The 27,172-nt window shown below is 33.3% G+C and overlaps 1 protein-coding gene across 4 annotated transcripts in view; it reads right to left on the minus strand.

Moving 5' to 3' along the window:
• Positions 1-181: 181 nt before the first annotated feature.
• The window catches only part of LOC126368747 (uncharacterized), a 161,607-nt gene continuing 134,616 nt past the window's right edge, over positions 182-27,172 (minus strand). Inside the window, exons 2-5 of one of the 4 annotated variants that reach the window (XM_050012891.1) lie at positions 22,813-22,852; positions 1,063-1,140; positions 604-751; positions 182-524 (exon numbers count right to left, since the gene is read on the minus strand). In XM_050012891.1, the coding sequence (XP_049868848.1) occupies positions 352-524; positions 604-751; positions 1,063-1,122 (381 nt within the window). In that variant the 5' untranslated portion in view covers positions 1,123-1,140; positions 22,813-22,852 and the 3' untranslated portion in view covers positions 182-351. Of the gene's footprint in view, positions 525-603; positions 752-1,062; positions 1,141-2,562; positions 2,869-3,128; positions 3,277-3,997; positions 4,076-5,277; positions 5,482-5,747; positions 5,896-6,012; positions 6,083-22,812; positions 22,853-27,172 lie in introns of those variants that run through there. The other 3 variants (XM_050012889.1, XM_050012890.1, XM_050012892.1) reach the window with 3 other exon arrangements.

Below are 27,172 nucleotides of genomic sequence, written 5' to 3' on the forward strand. Positions count from 1 at the left end.
AATCTACTTAGTTCGGTACGTGTTGCCATTGTTGATTACTATATGCTAAAAGTGATATCCCAATAAAATAAAACTTGTTTCTTCCATAGAACTCTCTGGCAATGAAAGAAATTTGCTCTGAAATAAATAAATTAAATGAATACACGAGTTTACTCATATTTTTTTATTACTCGAGTGCATTACGTCGAGAAAGTAATTTCATATCACATTAGTAATTATCCTTAATGAATATTTCCTTACTTTGGATACGTTTTTGTACTTACTACTTTGTATTTCCTACTATTGGTATTTATTTTTTACTTCCTCGCTTTTCTCTATTAATGTTAATGCTGATCTTTGGTATGATGCTAGTCAATCATACAAATGTGAGAACTGCACAATGACGATGAGGTATGTGATACACATGCTGAACACACTGAGCGGCAGCTGTAAGTCTACCGGTATGACGCGCCACACTTTACGCTGCAAGCGTCGAGTTTCAATGTATTGAAGGAAGCGTTGGGTTTCATTGTTTTTTCTCTCGTCTGAAAGTGGTTAATCAGATTTTTATTCTTTATCATTTAAATCAATAATCTTTATATATTATTTATAGTACCTACATACCTGCTTCTGTAAATATTTTATTGTGAAGGGTGATTTTTATAGCCTCGACCTGAGCATTGACCATTTCATTTATAATGCATGGTAGAGTTATGCGAAGAATGATGTGGAATGAGTAAATTGTTTCTATACTGTAAGTTATCCATTGAGCCTGAAACAAAAGCATGCAAAATAAATTTTATATATTTATTTATATTATTTAAAAATCGTATCACAGTTTAACTACAAGGTGTTTAAAATATGAAACGACTGGTTCTTGCTTTATTTTTAATATAAAACACCGAAATAAACATATTAAATAATAAGTTGTCAATATCATATTCATCTTATGACTTCGTATCAACAGTGGCTGCAAGTTGTCTTTGATTACTTGTGGCTCTGCCCACCCCAGTAGGGATTACGGGCGTGAGTTTAATGTATGTATGTGTTGTCAATAAGTTAGTCTTTAGTTTTGCTACAAACCTCCTGTTTTATGTACACGAGCAAGTTCATCGCCAATCGCATTAATGTTGGAACCTCCATTATCAGCTCAACGGTTATCTGTAGAGACAAATAAATTGAATACTTAATTGTTAATGTCATAAACTATACCTAAAATGCGTAACCCGTTGTCTGTTATTGCGTCGAGTAGACTGAAACACATCTTCTTCTGAAAGTTCATTTATATCTTTTCGAAATAATTGATTGCCGATTTTGTATATTGAAAAATGAGACAGATTTGGAATTCAATGACTACCCCAATCAGGATATAGTTGTGAGCGTATATAATGTCTTTTTAATTGAAACTCACCAATTTATCATATAGTGGTATAATCTTATCATAACAGTCTGCTATATCCATATAGTACTTTTGTAGTTGCGTAGTATCCATGTGGGATGTTTGGGTTAACGTTTTAAGTTTTCTTACACAACAATAAATATAATAACATATTAAAATGACAACAACAGACATTGAATCAATGCTTAAAGTGCATGGACGATAAATGCTATAAGGTATAAAATAAACAACTGTGCAAACGTCATAGATTAACAGCAAACAGTTAACCAGACCTATAACATATTTAAATATAAAAAATATCAGTGTGTAAGCTATAGTTATGATGCCTAAGTATTCGCTTCTTATTTCAGAAATATTTGTATCGATATTATTGATGTTTATGACGAAGTTGTAGAAATTATAATTTGCCAAGTATAAAATAAAAATACATGATATATACTGCAATAAAAACATAAAAAACCAACCAAACGGTGTCTGAGAAGAAGTTAATGGGGCTGCTAATATTATCACTATAATAATGGACATTATCAATGACACCGCCTTAGCCACGGGTTGTAATTTTTTTCTCAAGCATATAAGAAATCCAAAATTATAACCAAACCCTATTTGCATGGTCAAAAAGAAAGCGATTAATGACATTGGTATTTTAGATTTCGACTTCATTGCTTTTGTGTTTAGTTTTGTCAATCCAAAAGGCTTGTGCATATTTTTGTATGACAACAGAATTGCACTATTGAATACTGGCAAATGTACAGGTTCACAATCAACATAATAGATCTAATTGGATAGAACTTCTAATGTATTGCTTCCACCAATGGCGTTATATATGCATGAAAAAAATAAAGAGACGTTTTGTTACTTATATTAATTATTTTTGTTGGTTTTGCACGAATAATTAATAAAAATAATAACTAAGTTAATTATTAGCTCAGAGAGAGAGAGAGAGAGCATTTGGCCTGCAGGGGTATAATCCAGGTTAGTGAAACTTAACTCGGTTATGTTTATTCTACAAATGAATGTCAATTTATTTACATGGAAGTGTTGATTTGGTCCTTTCTTCGAAAGTATTTACCTATTTTTACATTTGACTACTTAATTAACATTTAGTAGAATAGGTACTTAATTAAATAGTATCCAATAAAACATTATTTTAAGTATTCTTATACATTTAATACACAGTTACTTTTAATTAATAAACTACCTGTAACAGATGAACACAAAAAATGAATTCTGACATCATCAAATTTTAATTAACAACCGTATTACAAATGTAATGTTATTACCTTCTTTTGTAACGTATACTAAGATTATATAAAACTAATCATACATATGTGAGAATTGCACAATGACAATAAGGTATGTGATACACATGCTGAACACAGTGACCGGCAGTCGTAAGTCTACTGGTATGACGCGCCACACTTTATGCTGCAAGCGACGGGTTTCAATATATTGTAGAAAGTTTCGTGTTTCAGTATTCCTTTTCTCATCTGAAAATTATAAGCATAATTATAGGACTAAATAAAACTGTTCTTTATATCTGGCAAACATAATTACAATCGGTTAAATCTAAATGTAAGTAAAGTAAATATAACATAACGCAAAAAGAAAAAAAGAATCTTTTTTTTTTACGCGATAAGCGCCGTTTAAAACGCCGAAGACATTTCTATTAAGCGAGTGGATTTTATAAAAGTCTATTGTCATGACAAAGAAAGAGCACATCCTATATATGACTTTAAATAGTAAATACCTTCATCGAAATATATTTTGTTGTTGAGTGTGATTTTAATTTTCTCTATTTGAGCGTTGATCATTTCTGTTAAAATGCAGGGTAGAGTTATGCGAATGATAACGTGAAATGAATAAATGGCTTCTGTTAGGTACGTCAGCAATTCAGCCTGAAACAATGATAAGTTTTTAATTTATGGTTGAACTATGTATTAAAAATATAATTAATTATCACATTATACGCTTATACCTCAATGTAATAATTATACCGAAACGTTGTGGATAGTGCACGTAATACGATACTAACCGCCCCATCCGGAGGTACCGAAGGTTCCGGGTTCAAATCCCGGTGGGGACATATCACAAAAATCACTTTGTGATCCCTAGTTTGTTTAGGACATTACAGGCTATGATCACCTGATTGTCCAAAAAGTAAGATGGTCCGTGCTTCGGAAGGCATGTTAAGCCGTTGGTCCCGGTTACTACTTACTGATGTAAGTAGTCGTTACATGAGCGATGTCGCCTTTGGCGGCTCAATAATAACCCTGACACCAGGGTTGATGAGGTTGGTAATTCACCCCACAACCCACACGATAGAAGAAAAAGAAGACCCCCATCAACTCAGTAATCAATTTTGTTAAGCAGTTATTCATCTCACAACAACAAACTTAAAGAAATCTGGTTCTACCGAACTACCGACCTTATCAATCCTGAATCGGTTATTATTAAGCCGCCCAAGTCTCTTTAACATAAAATGTTACATTAATACACTATCCAGTTAATTGAGGGGAGGCCTGTGCCCAGCAGTGGGACGTATATAGGCTGTGTATGTATGTAATACACTATATTACATATTTTTCCTACTAATAAACATTTGTAATTATAATTTACCTCGTCTTTAATATATTTCAGAAAATATATCATCATAAGCATTAACCTCGGAATCTCCAAAATCAGCTCAGCGGCTATCTGTTACGATAAAAATCTAATGAGAAACATACGCCAATTGTCATTGAAAATGTATAAGTAAGTATAATAATTATATTGGGTTTTAAATTGTTTATCGATCTTTTCGGGCTTCGTACATTTTTAGCAGCAGTTCTATTGAAACTCACCAATTTATCATTTAATGGTTTTATTTTATCACAACAGTCCGCTATATCCATATAATACTTTTGCAGTTGCTTCGTATCCATTTGCGACATTTCAGTAAGCGTTTTCAATTTTCTCACAGAGCAATAAATATAATAATGTATAATAACAAAAACCACAGGTATTGAATCAATTATTAATGTGCATGGACGGTAAATGACGTAGGGGACAACGTAAACAACTTTGCAAATATCATACACGAATAGAAAACAGTTGACAAGGCCAGTTATATATTTAACTAAAAATATTATAATCGTGTAAGCTATAGTTATTATGCCTAAACATTCGCTTCTAAGTTCAAAAGTATCTTTATCAATGTTATTCATACTTGTTATAAAGTTGTAAATGTTATTCTCAGCAAAGTGTAAAATAAAGATACACAACAAATACTTTAGTAAAATTATGAAATACCAAAAGAACGGATTCTCAGAAAGAGTCAAAGGTGCTGATAATATTATCACTGAAAGAATAGACATTATGATCGACACAGCCTTAACTATGGGTTGGAAACTTTTATTCAAACATGTTATGAATCCAAAATTATACCCAAACGCTATTTCCATAATTAAGAAGAAAGTTATTAGGGATGTTGGTATTTTAGATTTCAACTTCATTTTCATTGTATTTTCATTTAATTTGACTAAACCGAAAGGCTTATGCATCTTATTACACATTGACTGATCAAGACAAATTAATAAAAATATGTTCGTTCTATCTATTAATTTATAAAATTGCTTCTGTTCGATGCATTAGATATGCAAGAATCAATTAGATATAAATTTTGTTTGCTCAATAAACTAAATAACTCAACTTACTCCAATCAATCAATCATCAAACAACATTACCTACTTGAAGAAAATGTATTTTATGTATCATAGAAAAATAAAGGTATATAATTTAGACTGGTTTGGGAAGAAAAATCGCAATTTTAAAAAATACGAAGTCATAGCTGCGGGTAAAAAAAAAACGAATATACTTTATAATCATTATTCACACATAAATGACAATAATCACACTAATCCATAAAGCAACACGGACCTCCGCGTCGTACTAATCATATAAATGTGTAAACTGCACAATGACGATGAGGTAAGTGATACACATGCTGAACACAGTGAGCGGCAGCTGTAAGTCTACTGGTATGACGCGCCACACTTTATGCTGCAAGCGACGGACCTCCATGTACCGCAGAAAACGAGCTATCCTATTGTTTTTTGTTTCGTCTGAAATAATAGTCATAATTTAAACCGAATGTTATTTGCTTACACAAATCAATTAAATTATTCGGTGTAATAAATTAATATAAGGATTGTTTTTTTCATTTATATTTTACGTAGTTAATATGAAACACCAGTAATAATCATATCCATAATTATATAAATATTAGATAACTTTTCAAAAGAATTATTTAATAAAATATATAAAAGTTGTTAGACATATTAAAAAGTACATAGGGTTAAAAATAATAAAAACATGTCCTAATTATTACCTTCTTCGTCTAACATATTGTAATGTAAAGCTAGTTTAATAGAATCTACTTTTGCTGCGGTAATTTCAGTGAGAATGCTAGGCACAAATATTCGGAATATAATATGCAGACAGTAAGTACATTCCGTCAGATAAGATATTAAATTGGCCTGAAATAATAACAATACATAAGCATTAGGTTAAAGACTTTATTCTACTTTTGAAATGAATAGATGATTCACATCATATATTTATTATAAAGAAAATAATTATAATATATTTCTTACCCCATTTTTTACATAAAAGAGAAGCAGCCAAACCATTGACAGCAATTTCGGGACTTCAAATAACAATTCTATCGTTATCTGTAAAAATATAATTATGAATATTTATTATCATATCATTTATATTATAAAAGTAAGAATGAATAACTAGATATATATAACTGTTATCAGCTATTACTCACTAATTTATTATATAATGGTATTATTTTATCGTAGCAGTCAGCAATACTCAAATAATACGTTTTTATTGTTTTTATATCTGTCTCTGAAGTTTGAATTATCGTTACCAACTTCTTCACGTAGCAGAACATATAGTAATATATAAGAATAAAGACCACAGATACCATATCAACACACAAAGAGAAAGGAATGTATACTACAATATGCACATTTACAAATTGAATGTATGAATTTTCCCTCGCATAAGCAGCGTAAAGACACCTAAAAATTCACTTTTAAGTTCTGGAATATGTTCGTCAATAGCACTGATGTTTGTGAAAAATTTGTATAAGTTATAGTTGGACAAATGTAAGATAATGAAATAACACAAGTACTGAGTCAAGTGACAGATGAACCAGTCACGACCACCGTAAATTAAAGGTGATAGCAATACACTTATTGAAGTAACAGACATAACAATCGACGTAAATATAGCTGCGCGTCGAATATTTTTCTTTAAACAATCCAAAAATCCAAAATTTAATCCAAATAACATTTGAACGCCACAAAAATAAAATTTTAACAGAATGGGGATTTTTATTTTTGACGGTAATGTTTTTTGCTCAAAAATTGTCAGGCGATTAGGTTTATACATTTTCTTATTTATTGTACCTAATGCTAAATAAAAGTTACAAGGAGGTTAAGGCTAGGCTATCCTTTTTGAAGCCGGTTTAGACCTATAGTCAATAATAATAGATCGCTCAAATGTTAACAAAAAAAGTCAAGTGTATTGGCAGATATATCATCTACCTTGACATCTACAGTTAATTAATTGTTGATGTGTTTTCGTTAAGCTATAATGGTTTTTATCCATAAGTCAGACAAGTAATATTTTGAAAGGTTTTGTGTTAGTAGGTATTAAAAATATTCTGTTTATAATTTCATATTGACGCTGGTGTACAACAAATAATCTCCTCCTCCTCCTAGTCCTCGAATGACGTACTGTATTATGTAGGTAGACCTTTGTTACGTGAGGCACAGCCAGGTTATTTTTATAAATGGAGAATTCTGTATAAATAATAAAATACGCAGATGATGGATCATTCTAAAAATTACTTTCAATATTCTATTTTTTTTTTAATTTCAATGGAATATTTAAAGAGTATTTGAGTATTTTTTTGTTACTATTACACATGGTAGTTATAATATAAATAATGGAACAACAATGCCTAATATACTTGGGTGGCCATCCTAATTATGCCTCTTATCCCGATTTTAAGCTGAATTGAGAAACCGAACTTATCATGGATTTCACAACCCTTAGCAATGATATTTCGCCACTGATTGCGGTCTGAAGCCTGATCATACTAAGTGCCACAGTCGATACCAAACGCAACCATATGGTGTTTTGCGCAGTCTTTCAAACGCAGACCTCGTCTTCCTACTCCCCATTTAACGAAAGCAAATGGGCTTAACATGACTTGCATGGGCAAGCGAGTGCTCTCTAGCCACCGCAGTGGTAATTTTTTGATTAAAGTGGTAATACTAGGAAGTTATGCAACATCTAGCACTGTTTCGTCCGTTACCCTATCCTTCCAAGTTATGTTCTGAATGCTCCAAAGACAGCGCATGTGGAAGGTATTAAGTCGACGTTTTATGCTTTATTTTAGATATTTTTTATACTAAGGCATACATCAACAATGAGTATCATTTTTGAAGACAATTTAGTAGGTTAGTGATATTCTTTTTGCTCATTAAAGACTAATACTCGTCACTATGAACTGCTGAATATTTCTCGTAATTTCTTAAGGCGGATTTTTAAAATATTTTCTGTTTTTGAAGGAAATGATTAACTAAATTAATAAAATAGAATATTATATTTATATATTTTATTTTATTCTTTTACAAGAAAAATAAACACACATTTTTTTGCAGAAATTATAATTAAGTACCTATTACAATAATCATGCTAATCATATAAATGTGTCAATTGCACGACGACGATGAGGTATGTGATACACATGCTGAACACAGTGAGCGGCAGCTGTAAGTCTACCGGTATGACGCGCCACACTTTATGTTGCAAACAACGGACCTCCATGTACCTTAGCAGATGGGACATCTTATTGTTCTTTTCCTCATCTGAAATTAAGCATTTACTTAAATAATAAACTTCTGACACTTGCTTACAATATTACATTTTAATTTATTTATAAATTATTGGGTTTCTTAAACTTATATACCACGTACAGATATTATAGAATGTAGGAGCCATGATTAGATTATTTATTCCATTCAGTGTAGTAGTACACTTTAAAATAACAACACGCACGTATGCGCAGTTCAACAGGAACTAAAAGAGACAACAGAAAACACGAAAGGAGACGCCAGGATCGCCGCCGCACGCGCTCTTGTCTGTCCGCGCACTGTCTGTACTCTTATTTAAATACTTACATTTTTTTTATTTTTTCACAATCTCGTTTTTAATTTAACACACTGAGCCTATCTAATCTGTACTAGGTATACATTAATTAATACTAATGTGGGTACACAGGGTGTTAGTGACATCGTAACGAATACTAAGGGGGATGATTCGGATCGTGACACTAAGTTAATATTACTAACAAAAAATGATAAAATATTAAAAGTTTGCAAAAATTATAGTACATTACCTTCTTCGGTTAACATTTTATAGTGTAAAGCTAATTTAATAGACTGAACTTTAGCTGCAGTAATTTCTGTAATTATGCTAGGCACAAATATACGAAATATAATATGCAGACAGTATATTGTTTCCGTCAGATAAGATATAAATTCGCCCTGAAATAACAAATATGCATAATTAGCTTTAAGAAATCTACTCTTTTTCAAAAGAGTTATTTACTTGTACGATTGTAAAAAATATAAAATAAATATTTTTTTTCAATTCTTACCCCATTTTTTACATAATATAGAAGGAGCCACACCATAACCAGTAACTTTGGAACTTCAAATAACAATTCCGCCGTTATCTATAAATATATATTGTTTTATTACGATAAAATACTTTCTGCAACAAAACAGAAATTTTATTTCTGCTAATACTTACTAATTTGTTGTACAGCGGTATTATTTTATCATAGCAATCGGCTATACGCAAATAATATTTTTGTACAACGTTTATATCTGACTCTGAGGTCCGAATTATCATTACCAACTTCTTCACGTAGCAGTATATGTAGTAATATATAAGAATAAATACCACAGATACCAAGTCAGCACCCAAAGAAAAAGGCAGGTATAATAGAATAGGCACATAAATCAACTCATTACACCAGTCTTCCCCGTCATGCGAACAGTTAATGAAAGTGATTATATATTTTACAAAGAAAATTATAAGACTATAAGCAATAGCCAAGACACCTAAAAATTCGCTTTTAAGTTCAGGAATGTCTTCATTAATACCACTGATATTTGTGATAAATTTGTATAAGTTGTATTTGGAGCTGCACAAGATCAGTAAACAGCACAGGTACTGTGTCAAGTGACTGATAAACCAGACACCAGCACCGTATATCACAGGTGATAACAATATGCAAGATGAAGCAAGAGACATAATAATCGATATAACTTTAGCCGCGTGTCGAATATTCTGCTTTAAACAATCCAGAAATCCAAAGTTAAATCCAAAACACATTTGAATAAAACAAAAATAACATTTTAGTAGTATGGGGACTTTTGTTTTTGCAGATAATGTTTTTCGTTCAAAAAGTGTCAGACCGGTAGGTTTGTACATGTTTCTTTAATTAACTGTACCAGAATGACAAAAGTATATTTATCACTTGACGTCTAGTGCTAGCCTTTCTTTGGTCAATTCTAGACCAATACAATTCAAAAAGTAACAAATTAAATTAATAAGCTAGATTGACCAACCTATATTAATTGTTTGTCTTACACCACGAAAGTCATTTTTCGAAAGGTGTCTTATAGTTGTAAATATTGAATTAAGTACATTTGACGTAACGAACTGAATTATGTACTATGTAGGTCAAATGGTATAGATACACCCTATAATATATGTAGATACAACCCGTTTAGGACATATAAATTATGAAGAAACTAATGAAGACAGGAGGCCAGAATCATGCTGAATTCTGCTTGAAAGTATTCAGATTGCAGAATTCTTTCACCGTAACTACGAAGTAAGTATTATTCCTTATTCTATGCCGTAACGAAAAAGTGAACTTCTGATGTCTTGCCAAAAGCTCGCTTAACTTTATAATAGTGTCGATTAATGAAATGATGTCTTGAACATGTATTACGTAGTATTTTGTTTTACACTTGTAACCATTTCTTGTTTATGTCGTTTTATTATCGGTAGGTAAGTGTGTATACTGGAAATGCGTCAATTCCAAATAGATCATTGCAATACGTATAAATTAACGATGTTACTTATTCATTTATTAATTATAAAACAAATTAAGTAATTTAGTTCTTTTTGTGCGCAGCGTGGTGGAGTATGCTCCATACCCCCTCCGGTTGATTGAGGGGAGGCCTGTGCCCAGCATTGGGACGTATATAGGCTGTTGATGATGAGTTCTTTTTGTGGCAATATAATTATGTTATAAGGAATGTAACGTGTGTGTCCAGATACTGGAAATTAAAAGCAATGAGCTCTGATTTGAGAAAATTATTAATTTGAGTTGATTCATATCTAATTACATAGTTTTGGTTCTATAATAAGTAGCACTGGGCTCCTTAGCCTACAAGTGCCAGAAAGTAATTGTTTTTGTAATGAAACAAAAAAAATGTTTAAAATTAAATATACTTACATAAGTACCTACACATAATAGTTATCAAACGTGAAATCAATTAATCACACCATTAATATTAAAAGTACATCAATAATTAAAATTAGATTTCGTTACTAAATTTTAAATAGTAGATGTTGAATTCTTATATTTACAAACTTCATAATTGTTTGCAAAAAATGTATAACTGCATAAAGTTTCTATCGGTATACTATCTTGATCAAACAAGTGTGTGAACTGTACAGTGACGATGATATAAGTGATACACATGCTGAACACAGTGAGCGGCAGCTGTAAGTCTACCGGTATGACGCGCCACACTTTATGCTGCAAGCGACGGACCTCCATGTACCGCAGCAGGCGGACAATTTCTCCGTTTCTTTTCGTATCTGAAAACATAACCTATTATAGGATTTTTGTATTTACAACACTGACTAGTCTTGTCCTTAAAGAAACTCACGAAGAGAAAATTAAATCGATAAAATGAAACTCCGACATAAATTGAAACGGGAAATCGGCTTTTGGACGAGCGTGTTAACCATTATACTAGCGGGTTTTCGTACCATCCATGCAATTTTTATTATTTATTTCGTCGTTATGCCGACGCCGGAGGCATCTATCCGAAATATTCAGTAGATAAGTCATAAGTTATTATTTTACCTTTTTCGTTACAAAACTATTATAAATGAAAGTCAATGACTGTGATCTGCGTTCAACTTTTATGCACTGCCTACTTACTGTCTAGCATTATAAGTCTAGAAACCTCGACTGATTCTGACATATACTTTGCAAATGTGACCCATCTTTAGGGCACATCTTTGCTTGTTTTTTTTTTTGACGTGACTTATTGTAGATTTGCCGCAGATGGCATTATCTACTTGTCCGGATAAGGCACATCGTTACAACTAATTTTTATGTAACTTTATTTTACCTTTACATCAAACGAATTTTACTACTACGTTGAACATGTTAGCATTACTTGATCAATATGATGGAATATTCGAACCTTTTCCTGATAATACTTGATAATTCAAACATTCTACTACTGCTTCAACTTGGGCGCTAAGAAACTCCGTGAAGACTGCGGGTAAAAATATTCGAAGAACAACGTGGAAAATATGAAAACCCTGTGTAAATAAAATCCACCATTCCATCTGTAAGTAAAATAAACAAGGTACTTAACATTAAAACTAAAGAAATTCGATGAAATTTAATATCATATTATTTTAAATTGCAGCCATGCATGCTTTCAAACACAGATTTAAATATTCTTTTTCATATAAGGCCCAAATAATTCTTAAACCAAATGATTAATAAGTAACACTTTCGTTTGCCTATCTGAGTCTTAGCGACAGGGCCATCGAATAAAATGTGTTGATATAAAGTCCCATTAATCATTCAAAAACTTTGATTTAACAATTCTTACTACGAGTATAAGTAGGTATGAACCTGTGATATTTCCAAAATATCCGGTATCTGAATTACTGGATAAGACACATCAGAAATATTTTTAACACTCAAATAATGCCGAAGATAGTGACATTGAAGAATAAGAATAGACAAATGAAAAGAACTTTCTCTCTTTTTAATCCTGTTTTTTTAACCTGAACCCATTTCTTAATACTAAAACTAGCTTTGTAGACATAAAATATACAATATTTTTTTTACTTACATTTGTTTGTATGCATATTAGCACGACATACAAAATGGACATCATTCTTGGAATTTCAAACGTTAATTCGATTAAAATCTGTAAAAATATACAGAATCACTTACATGTAAAACCGTTATATAATAAATATATCACAAGAATGTGTAGTGGACGTAAAATATCCTTATCAATTACAATTATACACAGAAATAATAATCCAGCAGAAATAAATGTACACACTACGGTAATTTCATATAATACTTACAAGACTATTATAAACAGGTCTGATGTTGTCGTAACAATCTGCGACAGCTATGTAATAGTTTCGTATGTACTTCAAATCAGCGGTAGTATTACTACTTAATTTATTTAGTTTCTTAACATAGCAATACAAACAATAATTTATTAGAATACACACTACTGGAAACAGATCACAGGCCACTACAAATATGAAGAAGATATAATAAGGTATCATCATCGAATTGCACAAATTGTTTGTTTTAATGCAAGTAAAAATATAAACTAAATACTTTGACAAAAATATTGCTAAAGTGTAAGCCCACGTCAGTATTCCAAAAGACTCTTGTCTCATTTCTGGTACATTGTTATCAATTTCAGTGAGGTTGATTAGTAAGTCGTAGAAGTTATACTTTTTTACGATTAGAATGAGGACACAGAAAATATATTGTACAACGATAGTCGAATACCATATAGCTTCCTCGTGTTGGAATATAAAACAAGACAGAAAAATCAATGTGATAATTATACACGTTAAATATAACCAGCACTTCATCGCGCAATGCAAAGGTTTATTAAATAATTTTGAGAATCCAAAATGTATTCCAAAGCCGAAATGTAGAGTGAAAAATAACGCAGTAATTGATTTTGGAATTGTATCTCTCATATAAGTGTTTCCGTGAATTGTGATTGATTCATCTGATCCCCTCATTATTCTGTGCGTAGTTATAACTGTTTTAGGAAAAAATAAATTATACAGATTAAAACGTGTCTTGCAATGATGTCTTAGAGCTACCAACATTTCTTTTAAAGACAATATTTTAATAAAATAGAGTGTTTTCTTAATTAGAGGCTAAGTAACGTTTTTAATATTTCAAATTCATATCACTAGGAACAATATCTATCAAAGAAACATAACATTCGTTAGTAAATGGATAGTTGTTTGCATTGGAGCATTTTTTTTTGGATTCCGTATCCAAAGGGTAAAACCCTTTGATTGACAAATTTGATTGACAACGGATACGAAGCCCCATTATTTGTCACTCTGTTGTATATTCGTATGTCCACTGTAGATATTATTGTGTCACGAGTTTTTAACTCGTACACGGAAAAAGTAGCAATAAAAACAATTAAAAAGATAATGATGAGTTACATTGAATAGTCCAATCACTATTTATTATTTTTTTGTCGAATTATTAAACTGCTGGCAAATTTCAATATATTTTGTGAAATAGTCATAACTACATAAGTTTATTAACGCATCTTCTTCAAACAATCGTGAGAATTGCACGATGACGATAAGGTATGTGATACACATGCTGAACACAGTGAGCGGCAGCTGTAAGTCTACCGGTATGACGCGCCACACTTTATGTTGCAAGTGACGGGCCTGCATATACCTCAGTAGACTAACAATTTCTCCATTTCTTTTCACATCTGAAAAAAAATATACGCTCAATTCTTATAGTCTTTGTCATCAATAATAATTAATGAATTAAATTATTGATAAACTCACAAGATTCGCCTTATTATACAAAAAGTTTTTAAAAAACGTTTCGGTACGTTACAACTTGGTTGTTGTTCGGTTTATTTAAAAAATAAGTTAAATTTGAAGAAAAGTAATTGTAATATGAGGTTAACAATTTGAGTAGTAGTTCATATTTACCATGAATATATTTTGATACCTACTACATCTTATATTCAATATATATTTTTATTCCTAAGAGATACATAATAGTAATAATAGGTTAACATAATTAGTATAAAATTACGGTAGGTACCTGTTCCTATTAATAATTGATGCTTCAGATTTATTATTACTGAATCTGCTTGAGCATTAAGGATTTCAGTGAAAACTGCAGGTAAAAGTAATCGTAGAATAATGTGACAGATATAAAAACATTGCATTATGCACGACGTCCATCCCGTCTGTAAATAATATATGCGAGATATTAATTATCATGAAATCAAATATATCAACATACATGTTCAATAAATATTTTACATTTAAAGCACTTATTTAATTATCTTAAATATTCTTATTCCATTAAAAATGGGTCGTTCTATAATAAAACTTTCGCTTCCGCGTAAAAATGCTTTTAGACCGGTCGACTCTATTTATTTTTCTGGATTTCCACGATATTCCATCCCTCATAATTAATTATTAAAATTTCTAAGTAGGTACACGTGATAATAATATGGTAATGCCTGAGCATTGGTTTCAATCAGTACTGGCTTAATCCAGAGAAAAATGCAGGTCTATGTAATTTTGAAAGGACCATAACAATAAATATTGAAACTTTAAGTAATCAGTGCTTTTTTCTTTAAACAAAAAATGTGCTTCAGTACTAACTGGGCCAAAAATTAACAGTGAAAAAGTGAAAGTTGTGCGTCAGGATTTTAGTAAGTGGGATTCTGTGGTCTCAGCTCTTCCCGCCTGATGTTGACTGGTTATGTATGTACAGAAACTTAAAACTTTAACCCATTTTTCCAGCAGCATTCGGTAGGGGTGTCCTGTTAATTCCTATGACTGATAGAGCGCAAAAATGGAGCCAATGTAAATATAAATAAAATACTAGGTGTGTTTCTATCACGCTTTCTACTCACATTTAATCGTATCGATACAAGTAAGCTGTATATCATGGCCATCAATCTCGGAATTTCAAACGTTAATTCGATCACAATCTATAAAAGTGAAGTAGCATGTTAAACAAGAATATGTAATTTAAGTATAAAAGTATATGACCAAGGTGAACGTCAGAATGGCTGGTCTCTCGGCGTATTGTGTCGAAATGATGCTCATTCATTGCTTCCCTATTAGTGCCGTTCATCATCAGAGATTTGCTTCCAACGTGTCTTAGAATATTTCTGTAAGAGTCCAAGATGCGTGTAGTAACTGATATATTTATGAGCCAAAAATTGCTTCGTACAGCCTATTTAAGTCTTCCGGTAAAAAAAATATCGGCAAATTTTAGTTTCCTAGAAATATTACTATTCGATGTTTCGGATTAATGGCATCCGTGTAGGCGTAATAACAATATAGATCGAATAAATGTCCGATAATAGGCACTAAACGCTACTAGTAGTGACGATTGAGCACCATAACAAGTAAGTGAGCAATGATTGATCAAATCAAATCAAATATACTTTATTGCACAGAACTAAAATTTCAACAATCAGACATAACACATGAATACAGTACAATTGATCACCATATCAACTTTAAATATGCCGAGTTATCGGCCATTGTGACGCTCACTGACAGAGAGCTGTGCTCTGCCACAGAAGTCAACATTATGTATACTTACTAGACTATCATAAACAGATTTAACTTTATCGTAGCAATCTGTGAGAGCCATGTAGTATCTTCTTATGTAATTGAAATTAAAGCCACCGGTATGGGAGATCATTTTTTTTAGTTTTTTTACATAGCAAGCAAAATAAAAATGTATTAAAATAGACACCACTGAAAATAGATCACAGCACAACACGAAAATACTGAAGACATAAAATGGTACCAGAAATGTATCGCACAGACTTCGCCCCGAAATAATGCAAGTCAAAACATAAAGGAAATATTTCGTCAGAAAAATTGCTAAAGTATAAGCACATGTCAGTATTCCAATCAACTCTTTTCTCATTTCTGGGACATCATCATCGATCTCAGTAAGGCTTTTTAACAAATCGTAGAAATTATATTTTTTTAAATTGAGACTGAAGAAACACAATACATATTGCACCAAGTATGTTGAAAACCAAATAGGCTCCGTATCATTCGATGCAATAAAGACAGATATAAAAATCAATGTGGTAACTATAAATGGCAAACATAACCAAAATTTTGTCCATAGTTGTAGAGTTTTGTTAAATAACTTTGTAAATCCAAAATTTATTCCAAATCCCAAATGTAGGATGAGAAAAAAAGTTGTTATTGATTTTGGTACATGTAGTGGCTTCGCATTTCTGTTAAATTGTATTAATCCCTTCATTATTTTGTTATGTTTCGTTTCTGTAGGTCAGACACACTCTATATTCGTCTTGAAAATGCGTTGCCGTCAAATAAACCATTTAATAATTAATGGACAGTGTCAACTTTGTGACAGCGTGGCTTTTAATATATTAAATTTCACGACAAACACTATACTTTTATCATAACTAATGAATGCGATAAGGCTCTTAGTAACCCTCACAGCAGGGTTGATGAGGTTGGTTTATACACACGCGCGCCAATTCAGAGTTGATAGTAGGCAAACTTTTTTAAAAACATCTCTTGACTAAATTATTAGCTAATGGTCAGTCAGTCAATCGCGGCGTTATTTTGGAATCCTATGCGCAAATGGCAAATGGAGACTGATTGCCCTCCATTTAGATATCCGCTGTTGTCAAGCAAGCCACTACGTCTATTTTCCAACGTACTTCTTTTATGTAATACCAAACGTGCCTTCCACACATCAAATTTACGATACCGCGGCTTTGAAATTAATTCAATTGAAGACTTTCCCATATTACTATCATAACTGATAAATGATACATACGTACATAGTAAAATGTTCAATGTTGTTCATTAATTACGCTATTTTCATCATTAAAGAAATATTGGCCCTGATTCCTGCAGGCACCTCCTAATTTTACTTTAAGTTATACCTGTTATTTTCTTATCTGCCGAAAAGGAAAGGGACGGATGACTGACATCTCTTAATTTTAGGAAGAATGAGTAAATGAATGAATAACTCAGGCGAATCAAAAAGGTATCTCGGGTAGGTATGCAAACCGTTTGATGTGTGCTGTGAACATAATTCTGTCGGGTTATTGGCCAATGTAAAATTTTTGGACGGTTGTTTTAGATTTGTGCTTAAAATTGACGTATGTTCTATAAATTTTATGATTGGCGATTATCCGTCCCTTTCCTTTTCGGCGGATAAGAAAATGACAGATATAACTTAAAATAAAATTAGATAGTATTTACAGGAATTAGCACCATTAGGTACTCAAATTATGAGGTAATGGTCAGTCAGTCAAACCCGGAGCATTTTAGGGTACTCTAGCCAAAAGGCAAACGGAGCCTAATTGCTCTCTCACCGCTTAGTTGTCCATCCGTCCGCATGTTACGACCCTTTTAGAAAGAAAGAGAAGAAACTATTCTTCTTAAATTGTAATTGAGTGCATGGACTGGTCAACACTGATGGTGGTGTCCTTTATAAAAGGGCCTCACTCAGCATAAATACAGCATAAATACTACATTATATGTATTGTAAAAACATAATATATTCAATTCCAATGAAACAGCGATTTTACATATAAGCTCGCACTTCTCCGCAATCCAAAAGCGTACTTGGCTTATTCGATTATGGAAAAGAGCTTTAACATTGTCTTATCCTGACGACGCGGACGCGTCGTTCGTTATTTGAGTTATCGGGAGCTTATGCGACGATGTATGGAAGAATATGAAAATTGAGTTACAACGTCTATATATTACATTTTGCTATATCAACTAAGGACGAACCACATAATGATTGCGACTCCTTTACAAGCAGTATGTTCTAGGTATTCTTTTTGAGGCTAAAACGAACGCTTTTTTTTTCAAATAAAACAAAAATACTATAATTTGAAGAGTTATCATACACTAGATAAGCGAACCCTTTGTGAAAAAACAAAAATTGGTAAGTAGCAGGTATTACTCCTGACATGACAAATAACTAGCATATCGGCCCATTGTCACCGATTACTAAATAGTTATTACGTTACTACCCTTATCATTTTATTTTTTTTTGTAGATTTGTCGAATGACATTGACTGAACATTTAAATGAAAAACCTTGAAGTACGCATGAATGAAATAAAAAGAATGAAAAGAATATCTGTATGAATGTAAAGTACCTACTTCAGAAATTTATTAGGAAAGCCTGCCCCATTTTACTCCACATCGTCACTCACCGACAGGCAAACGTATTAAAAAAACTTCACATCCCAATTCCATTCAATATGTAAACAAAAAGCCCATACCACCAATTTTGGTACTGTGTACACAATACTACATACACCCAACAGAGAAGATTAAACCTGGAAACGCCATTAGAGGCTAAGAGCCATCCCTGAATTTCGTCGCGCGATGGCTCAGTTTGTGGATAACTCTGAGCCGACAAATAAAGGGGCACAGACACCTTGCCATGAATTTTAACGAAGACTCACTCGAATAATTCCCTCGAACGAATTCGTAAACAGTGAGAGGATCAGCGTCCGGATCAACGCCTTTTGTTCCCGTCAGATATTACGACTTTGCCCAATTTATGTGCCTGAATTAAGAAAATTCTAAATTAGGTCTTTGTTCTGCTTTTACAATGGAAGAATTTCAAATGTGAAACCATTAAGTTGGCAAAAACTGTAGTTTATTAGTCATTTATAAGTATATTAAAGCTTTTTGACTAGCCTTGAATATAATAGCACAAGATCCTAGTAAAGAAGTTTTATGTCTTTAGATATTTTATTAATTAAGAATTTATTATTACGTACCTTACTTGTAAATCTAGCGTCCCCTAATAGGGATGAGAGAGGAGTGTTTATTTACGTATATGTATTAAATATTCAAATAACTCTCACATTGCAGATATATAAATAATGAACGTTTACTTTTCCACTCTTTATGAAAAGGTCATCACATATCCGCAATACGCAATCACTCCCGTCATAATTATTTCAACAAGCTCTGAATAAATGTGGGAAGAGAATAACGCGCGTTGAGTTTATGGCAAGGTAATGATGAAATCTGCGTTATTGTGTTATGTTGTGTTGTGTTATGTTGTGTTGTGGGGAGTCATGAACACCGCGTGCTGTTTACGTGGTGCGCATATTTATTTACACGGAATATTTAATTTCAGCCACTCGTTCTTTTCATGGTTTTATTATTAGGATTTCCGGGATATACAATTAATTGATATTCTTGTAAAACGAGATGATTGATAATAAATTAGCTGTTTAACTTAAAACGTTTATTTTATATTCAAGTAGGTAGGTAACTGTTCTTCTTCTTCGATCGTGTGGATTGTGAGGTGGATTACTAACCTCATCAAACCTGGTCTCAAGTAACTGTTATAGGTAAATCATCACCACTTATTTAAGAGCCACGTAGCATTCTCTATGCTACTTTTTAGGAAATGAAAAGGGCAGTGGTTTCCCTCTTGCCTTCCGCTCTTCAAGTACTCTGTCTGTCTAGCGACTTATTTCTTGATAGTTTAATATTACCTTAGTTAAGTACATTACGTAACTATATTTTTTATTTCATGTTTATATAATTTTTAAATAAGTACCTATGAAGTTAGAAGATAAAGTCAAAAAGATTTATGAAAATTATTCTTACAAAAAGGACGGTAAGCTTTAGCTATTCTGTTCACTTAGTGTCATAGGTCGTTAGTAGGATAATTAAGGATGTAATTTTTAAATGTATAATCTGCAATGAAACAAAACACTTAAAAAATAGATCTCTATACTTTTTTAGGGAAAATGGGGCAGTGGTTTCCTTCTTGCTTTCTACCCCGCAGTACTCTGTCTAACGCGAGTGGGACAGCGCCCAGAGTAGAATATTTCAATGCCGTACTAGGACTACACACTACAGAAAAAAACACCAAACGTCATAGAAGGAAAGCTAGAAGGAAAGAGACGAAGGGGAAGACCAGAAAGAGCTTACATGGAACACATTAAAGAAAAGGTTAACGTTGTCGTGTCTTATAGGGAAGTCAAGGAATTGGCCTTTGATAGACTGGAATGGAAAATGCTGCACCGACAAGAGCGTAGCTCTTAAATTGATGATGATGACTAGGACTCCTATCCTCCGCCTCTGAATAGTACTGACAGATACTGCTGCCCCTGATAGAGGACACTGTTAAAAATATGTTATTTAATAAAATGTTATCTGTTGATAGTACATTCATTTCCATAGATATAAACATAACAATAACCTTATTTCTCCGTCACAAACAATTTTACACCATAACAACCCTAAAAGTCCACCCAGTGAAATGCAATTATCATCCGAAAACAAATGAATAGCCGTATTTTTTTTTAAATAATTATATACTTAATCAAGTACATGATTTGAATGATACCGTCAAACCAAAGAGATTTATCTTGACACCCATTCGTCGCAATAAAACAGAAAAAGCATTTTATAGGATTCTTTACATAACATTATACACAGGTTAGGTTAATATAATTACAATAATTTACATCTACACTCTGATCTGTATAAAAACCTAAATTCCCATTTTTTCATTGTTTAAACAGATAATAGATTTTGTTGTATTTATTTTACGTATTAAAATAATAGCGGACTGACGACCCAATTATACCTTCGCACCGGCTTACACAAATGTTTTAACAGGTAAAACCGGGCTGAAACCTTTTACGAAATAATCACGTAAAATAAAATAAGTGCAGCCCTTTTTACATACGTATCCCTTCGTTTACAAATACCAAGGTACCTTAGTACCTTGACTCATTATATAACTGTATAAGGTGCAATAAATAAGTACCTACTGATAACAATTTGTCTTAGTTTGTTTTTTATTTTCAGTAAAAGCGGTGTATAGATGTATTACGAAGTGGAAAAAAACATACTAGTCTTTATAATTTTCAAATAATAGGTATCTAGGGACTTGTTACCAAAAAGAAACGAAAAGAAATTTAATAAGCGATTATAAAATATTATTATATTTTTATTCGAACAACTCATAGCTACATTTTACATTATTACACCCTAACTTCTTGTCAAAAAGCCATTAACAAGCTTCCACGTATTGGAAATGTATGTATGTATGTAGGTACCTAGCAAACGGGGTTGAATATGAACCGCATTCGGTACATTTTCTTAGGTTCATTTATCACAACGTTATTGCTAAAGTGTCATAAAATTGTACTTCTATTTGAGATATAATGCCCGCGGCGCTTTAGTTTTCTATAAGTATCCTTCTCTTTTATGATTATGCTTTGTAAATGAAAAAGAAATAAAAATATATTTTTATTTTCTGATAAATACGACAGAGTTAAACGTAAGGCACAATGAGTGAACATACAAAAATGACAAGAATTAGGGGAGGTTCCCAAACTTAACTTAGTCTGTATTTTGGGGAAACTAGTGATCTGATAAATATTTATGTGTAAAAGTAATGACAGTTACAAATCGCACGTAAACTATAGGTAGCCTATTTTATAATACAATTACAATACTTACATAATATATAATAATGTTACAATATACAAAATATGCAAATGTATACGTATGTGTACTTTGTGTAAAGTTACCCGTTCACGCAATTATTTTTTAATTAGTACCGTTTTACTTCATCCCCGTGTGTATCGGATGCAATCCCCAATCAGAAACAGAGATGTTATCCAATTAGCAATACGGAATTATTATTTTCAATAAGTTCTTCGAGTATCTAATGTGGAACATTTCCGCATTACAAGCTCATGAATTCAACTACTATAATTACGCAGAAAATCGAAGATGATTTTGATTCGTAAACAAATAAAACCATCAAAACAGACTGTTTAAAAGCATTTCAATGCTGCGAATTGAATATGAATAATTATTTAATCTACACAAGCATAATTTTCTATCTCTCAAAATCCCTAACAAATTATTTGCTGTGCATGTAGATTATTAGGCCATAAATAATTATCTCGAAGCGAAACAAAACACTTCTATAATTTGAAACATTATTCTAAATTATTATTTCGCATGCACTTAACAAATTAATTCGAATTCGTTCAGTATCAATCATCAGATTATTTTCAATTACTACAGATACTCGCATGAATCCAATGTGATTGAGCTGATATCAGATTTTAAAATCTAACATACAAAAAGTGCTCAATCAGCTTCATCATACCGCTCAGCATATTGTAAATAGAATAGATTTGTTACCTTTTATAGTTACAGACTAAGGAATAAATTGGGGATAAATAAACTCACTTAATCAATAAATTGGGTTCAGCTGCTTATATTCCAGGTTCTGTGTAAAGAAAGTTTTCTGTGAATAAGGGATTTTACGATGGCTCATCATATCTATTTTAGGACTTGAATACATATCAAGTGACGTTACAAGTTCTCTTCAGGACGTCTACAAAGCAATATTGCTATTTGTCATTATTTTGTTTATATTGTGCACTTACTCATAAGAAAGAGTAAGTACATTTTGCTCTAAGTCGAATAGCAATATTGTTTTATTAGATGAATTGATTCAATGTCGTTCTTTCACTGCCTGCTGCCTGGCCTCCCCGTTATACGTAACGGGGTTTGGGTTGAAGAAATGATCTGTGTACAAGAAAAAAACTCTTATTTTGATTTAAGACTCAGTCTTACAAACAATATTGCACGTATTTTGCAAACACCCATACTAACGTGAATTACGTGGTTTTATAGCAATCATAAAATCTACGGTTACGGGTGCTGTTCGTTTTACTGCCCTCATATTTTTCTATCAGGACTATGACTGCCACAGATACAGAGCGGATGAGATTAAAAATATTCCCTGGAAGCTCTAACAGATTTTGCTCTAAGCTATTTGCGTTGTAAGTAATTGCGTTCCTGCATGGTCGCTAGATTTAGTTCGAGCTAGACGCCCGTAACGAAAATATCATAAAAAAATATTATAAAAACTCATTCAGGTTTACCTAGACCTATGCTTACGAGGGTCAACTATTATAAATGATGTCAATCAGTCAATAAAAGGTACCTAAAGAGTCACATACTTATTTAGTTTTTTAATCTAGTGGTGATTCTTCAGAGACACCCTGTATTTTCTTAGAATTAGAATTTTACCGTTGGCATAGCAACGATAAAATTCGGAGTAAAATATTACTGATTATGGACGAATTAGAGATTTTGTGTTCAGTAATTATTAATCTCAAGTTGCTTACTAACAAAAAATACGCGTACATTATAATAGAGCTTCATTTGTTTTTAGAAAAAAGCGAATTCGCACAAAGCTGTATCCAGTTCCGACAATTATAAAGTTAGGAGCAAAAACGAAATAATGGAGTTGGACATGTTCAGATTTTTGTGCTCTGAACTCTTTGTCTATCCTGAAATAAAGGGAGCATTCGAATATTCCAATCTAAAAATTCAATTTGTAAAAATGAATTCCACGAATAACTTTCCAGTTATACTTAATAACTAGATGTCGCGTGGTGCGCTCGCAGCAAGCTGCTCGCGTATCTTGTTTTACCGCCATTTTTTTACCGCGATAGAATTTGACCAAGACTTGAATAGGTCTCGTGAAATCAAAAAAGTTCTAGGTGCTATAGTTTTGCCAGGCCGTAGGGTGTCTCCCTGATGCGGAGCAGTTTTCCAAGATGACGTTCCGATCACACCCCTATACATCATTTTTACACCCGAGACATTTTCTGGAAAAACAAAAATTTGTATGGCGGCCATCTTGTTTTTCGGCCATTTTGTTTTTTTTCACCGGGGATAAAATTAGACCAAGATTTAAATAGGTTTCGTGAAAAAAATATTGCTCCAGGTATTATAGTTTTGCCAGGCCGTAGGGTGTCTCCCTGATGCGGAGCAGTTTTTCAAGATGGAGCAGTATTGAAATACTCAACATGACGATCCGATCACATTCCTATACATCATTTTTACGCCCGAGGCATTTTCAGGAAAAAAGAAAAATTTGTATGGCGGCCATCTTGAATTTCCGCCATTTTGATTTTTTTTCAACTGTAATTAAATTTGACCAAGATTATAATAGGCCTGGTGGAAAAAATAATGTTCTAGGTGCGATAGTTTGGCCAGGCCGTAGGGTGTCTCCCTGATGCGGAGCAGTTTTTCAAGATGGAGCAGTATTGAAATACTCAACATGACGATCCGATCACATTCCTATACATCATTTTTACGCCCGAGGCATTTTCAGGAAAAAAGAAAAATTTGTATGGCGGCCATCTTGAATTTCCGCCATTTTGATTTTTTTTCACCGGGGATTGGATTTGACCAAGATTTAAATATGTTTCGCGAAAGAAAAATTGCTCCAGGTTTTATAGTTTTGCCAGGCCGTAGGGTGTCTCCCTGATGCGGAGCAGGTTTTCAAGATCGAGAAGTATTTCCATACTCAACAATACGTTACAATTACACTCCCATACACAGTTTTCACCCACGAGACATTTTCCGGAAAAATAAAATTTTGTATGGCGGCCATCTTGTTTTTCCACCATTTTGATTTTTTTTCACCAGTGATTGAATTTGACCAGGAATTAAGTAGGTTTTGTGAAAAAAGAATCGTTCTAGGTGCGATAGTTGCGCCAGGCCGTAGGGTGTCTCCCTGATGCGGAGCAGTTTTCCATGATCTGGAAGTTTTCCCATACTCACCGGGAGGTCCCGATCACACCCCCCATACATCATTTTCACCCCCCGACGCTCCTTCTGGGAGAACAATTATGTCAGTGAGTGAGTGAGTCAGTCAGTCAGTGGGTTTGTAGCTATATATAATATAACTAGATGTCGCGTGGTTCGCTCGCAGCAAGCTGCTCGCGTGTCTTGTTTTCCCACAATTTTTTTACCGCGATAAAATTTGACCAAGACTTTAATAGGCTTCGTGAAAACAAAAAAGTTCCAGGTGCGATAGTTTCGCCAGGCTGTAGGGTGTCTCCCTGATGCGGAGCAGCTTTCGAAGATCGAAAAGTATTTCCATACTCAACATGATGTTTCGATCACATTCCTCATACATCATTTTTACCCCCGAGGCATTTTCGGGAAAAACGAAAATTTTGTATGGCGGCCATCTTGTTTTTCCGCCATTTTGTTTTTTTTTCAGCGGGGATTGGATTTGACCAAGATTTAAATATGTTTCGCGAAAGAAAAATTGCTCCAGGTTTTATAGTTTTGCCAGGCCGTAGGGTGTCTCCCTGATGCGGAGCAGGTTTTCAAGATCGAGAAGTATTTCCATACTCAACAATACGTTCCGATTACACCTCCATACACAGTTTTTACCCACGAGACATTTTCCGGAAAAATAAAATTTTGTATGGCGGCCATCTTGTTTTTCCGCCATTTTGATTTTTTTTCAACGACAATACAATTTGACCAAGAATTAAATAGGTTTTGTGAAAAAAGAATCGTTCCAGGTGCGATAGTTTTGCCAGGCCGTGGGGTGTCTCCCTGATGCGGAGCAGTTTTCCAAGATCTGGAAGTTTTCCCATACTCACCGGGAGGCCCCGATCACACCCCCCATACACCATTTTCACCCCCCGACACTCCTTCTGGGAGAACAACTATGTCAGTCAGTCAGTCAGTCAGTCAGTCAGTCAATACATGGGTTTGTAGCTTTATATAATATAACTAGATTTCGCGTGGTTCGCTCGCAGCAAGCTGCTCGCGTGTCCTGTATTAGTTCGAAGCTATGTATGGCGGCCATCTTGTTTTTCCGTCATTTTTTACCGCGATAGAATTTGACCAAGACTTGAATAGGTCTCGTGAAATCTAAAAATTTCTAGGTGCTATAGTTTTGCCAGGCCGTAGGGTGTCTCCCTGATGCGGAGCAGTTTTCAAAGATGACGTTCCGATCACACCCTTATATATATTTTTCCTTGAGACCTTGAGGAATTTTCTAGAAAAACAAAATTTTGTATGGCGGCCATCTTGTTTTTCCGCCATTTTGTTTTATTTTTAACGGTGATTGGATTTGACCAAGATTTAAGTACGTATAGTGGAAAAATAAATGTCACAAGTGCGATAGTTATGCCAGGCCGTAGAGTGTTGCCCTGATGCGGAGCAGTTTTCAAAGATCGAGTAGCATTTCCATAAACATCTTGACATCCCGATCACACACCTGTACATCATTTTTACCCCCGAGACATTTTCTCGTAAAACAATTTTTTGTATGGCGGCCATCTTGTGTTTCCGCCATTTTGATTTTTTTTCACCGGCGATTGATTTTGACTAAGATTTTAATAGGTTTGGTGGAAAAAAAATTGTTCCAGGTGCGATAGATTTGCCAGGCCGTAGGGTGTCTCCCTGATGCGGAGCAGTTTTCGAAAACCTTGAAGTATACCCGTACTCTACATGACGTTCCGATCAAAACCTTCATACATATTTTTTATCCCTGAGGCATTTTCAGGAAAAACGAAAAATTTGTATGGCGGCCATCTTGATTTTCCGCCATTTTGATTTATTTTCAGCGGTGATTGAATTTGACCAAGAATTAAATAGGTTTCGTGAAAAAAGAATCGTTCCAGGTGCAATAGTTTTGCCAGACTGTAGGGTGTCTCCCTGATGCGGAGCAGCTTTCGAAGATCGAAAAGTATTTCCATGCTCAACATGACGATCCGATCAAATT

The sequence above is a fragment of the Pectinophora gossypiella genome, chromosome 8 (genome assembly GCF_024362695.1).
Source record: "Pectinophora gossypiella chromosome 8, ilPecGoss1.1, whole genome shotgun sequence".
Classification (NCBI taxonomy): domain Eukaryota; kingdom Metazoa; phylum Arthropoda; class Insecta; order Lepidoptera; family Gelechiidae; genus Pectinophora; species Pectinophora gossypiella.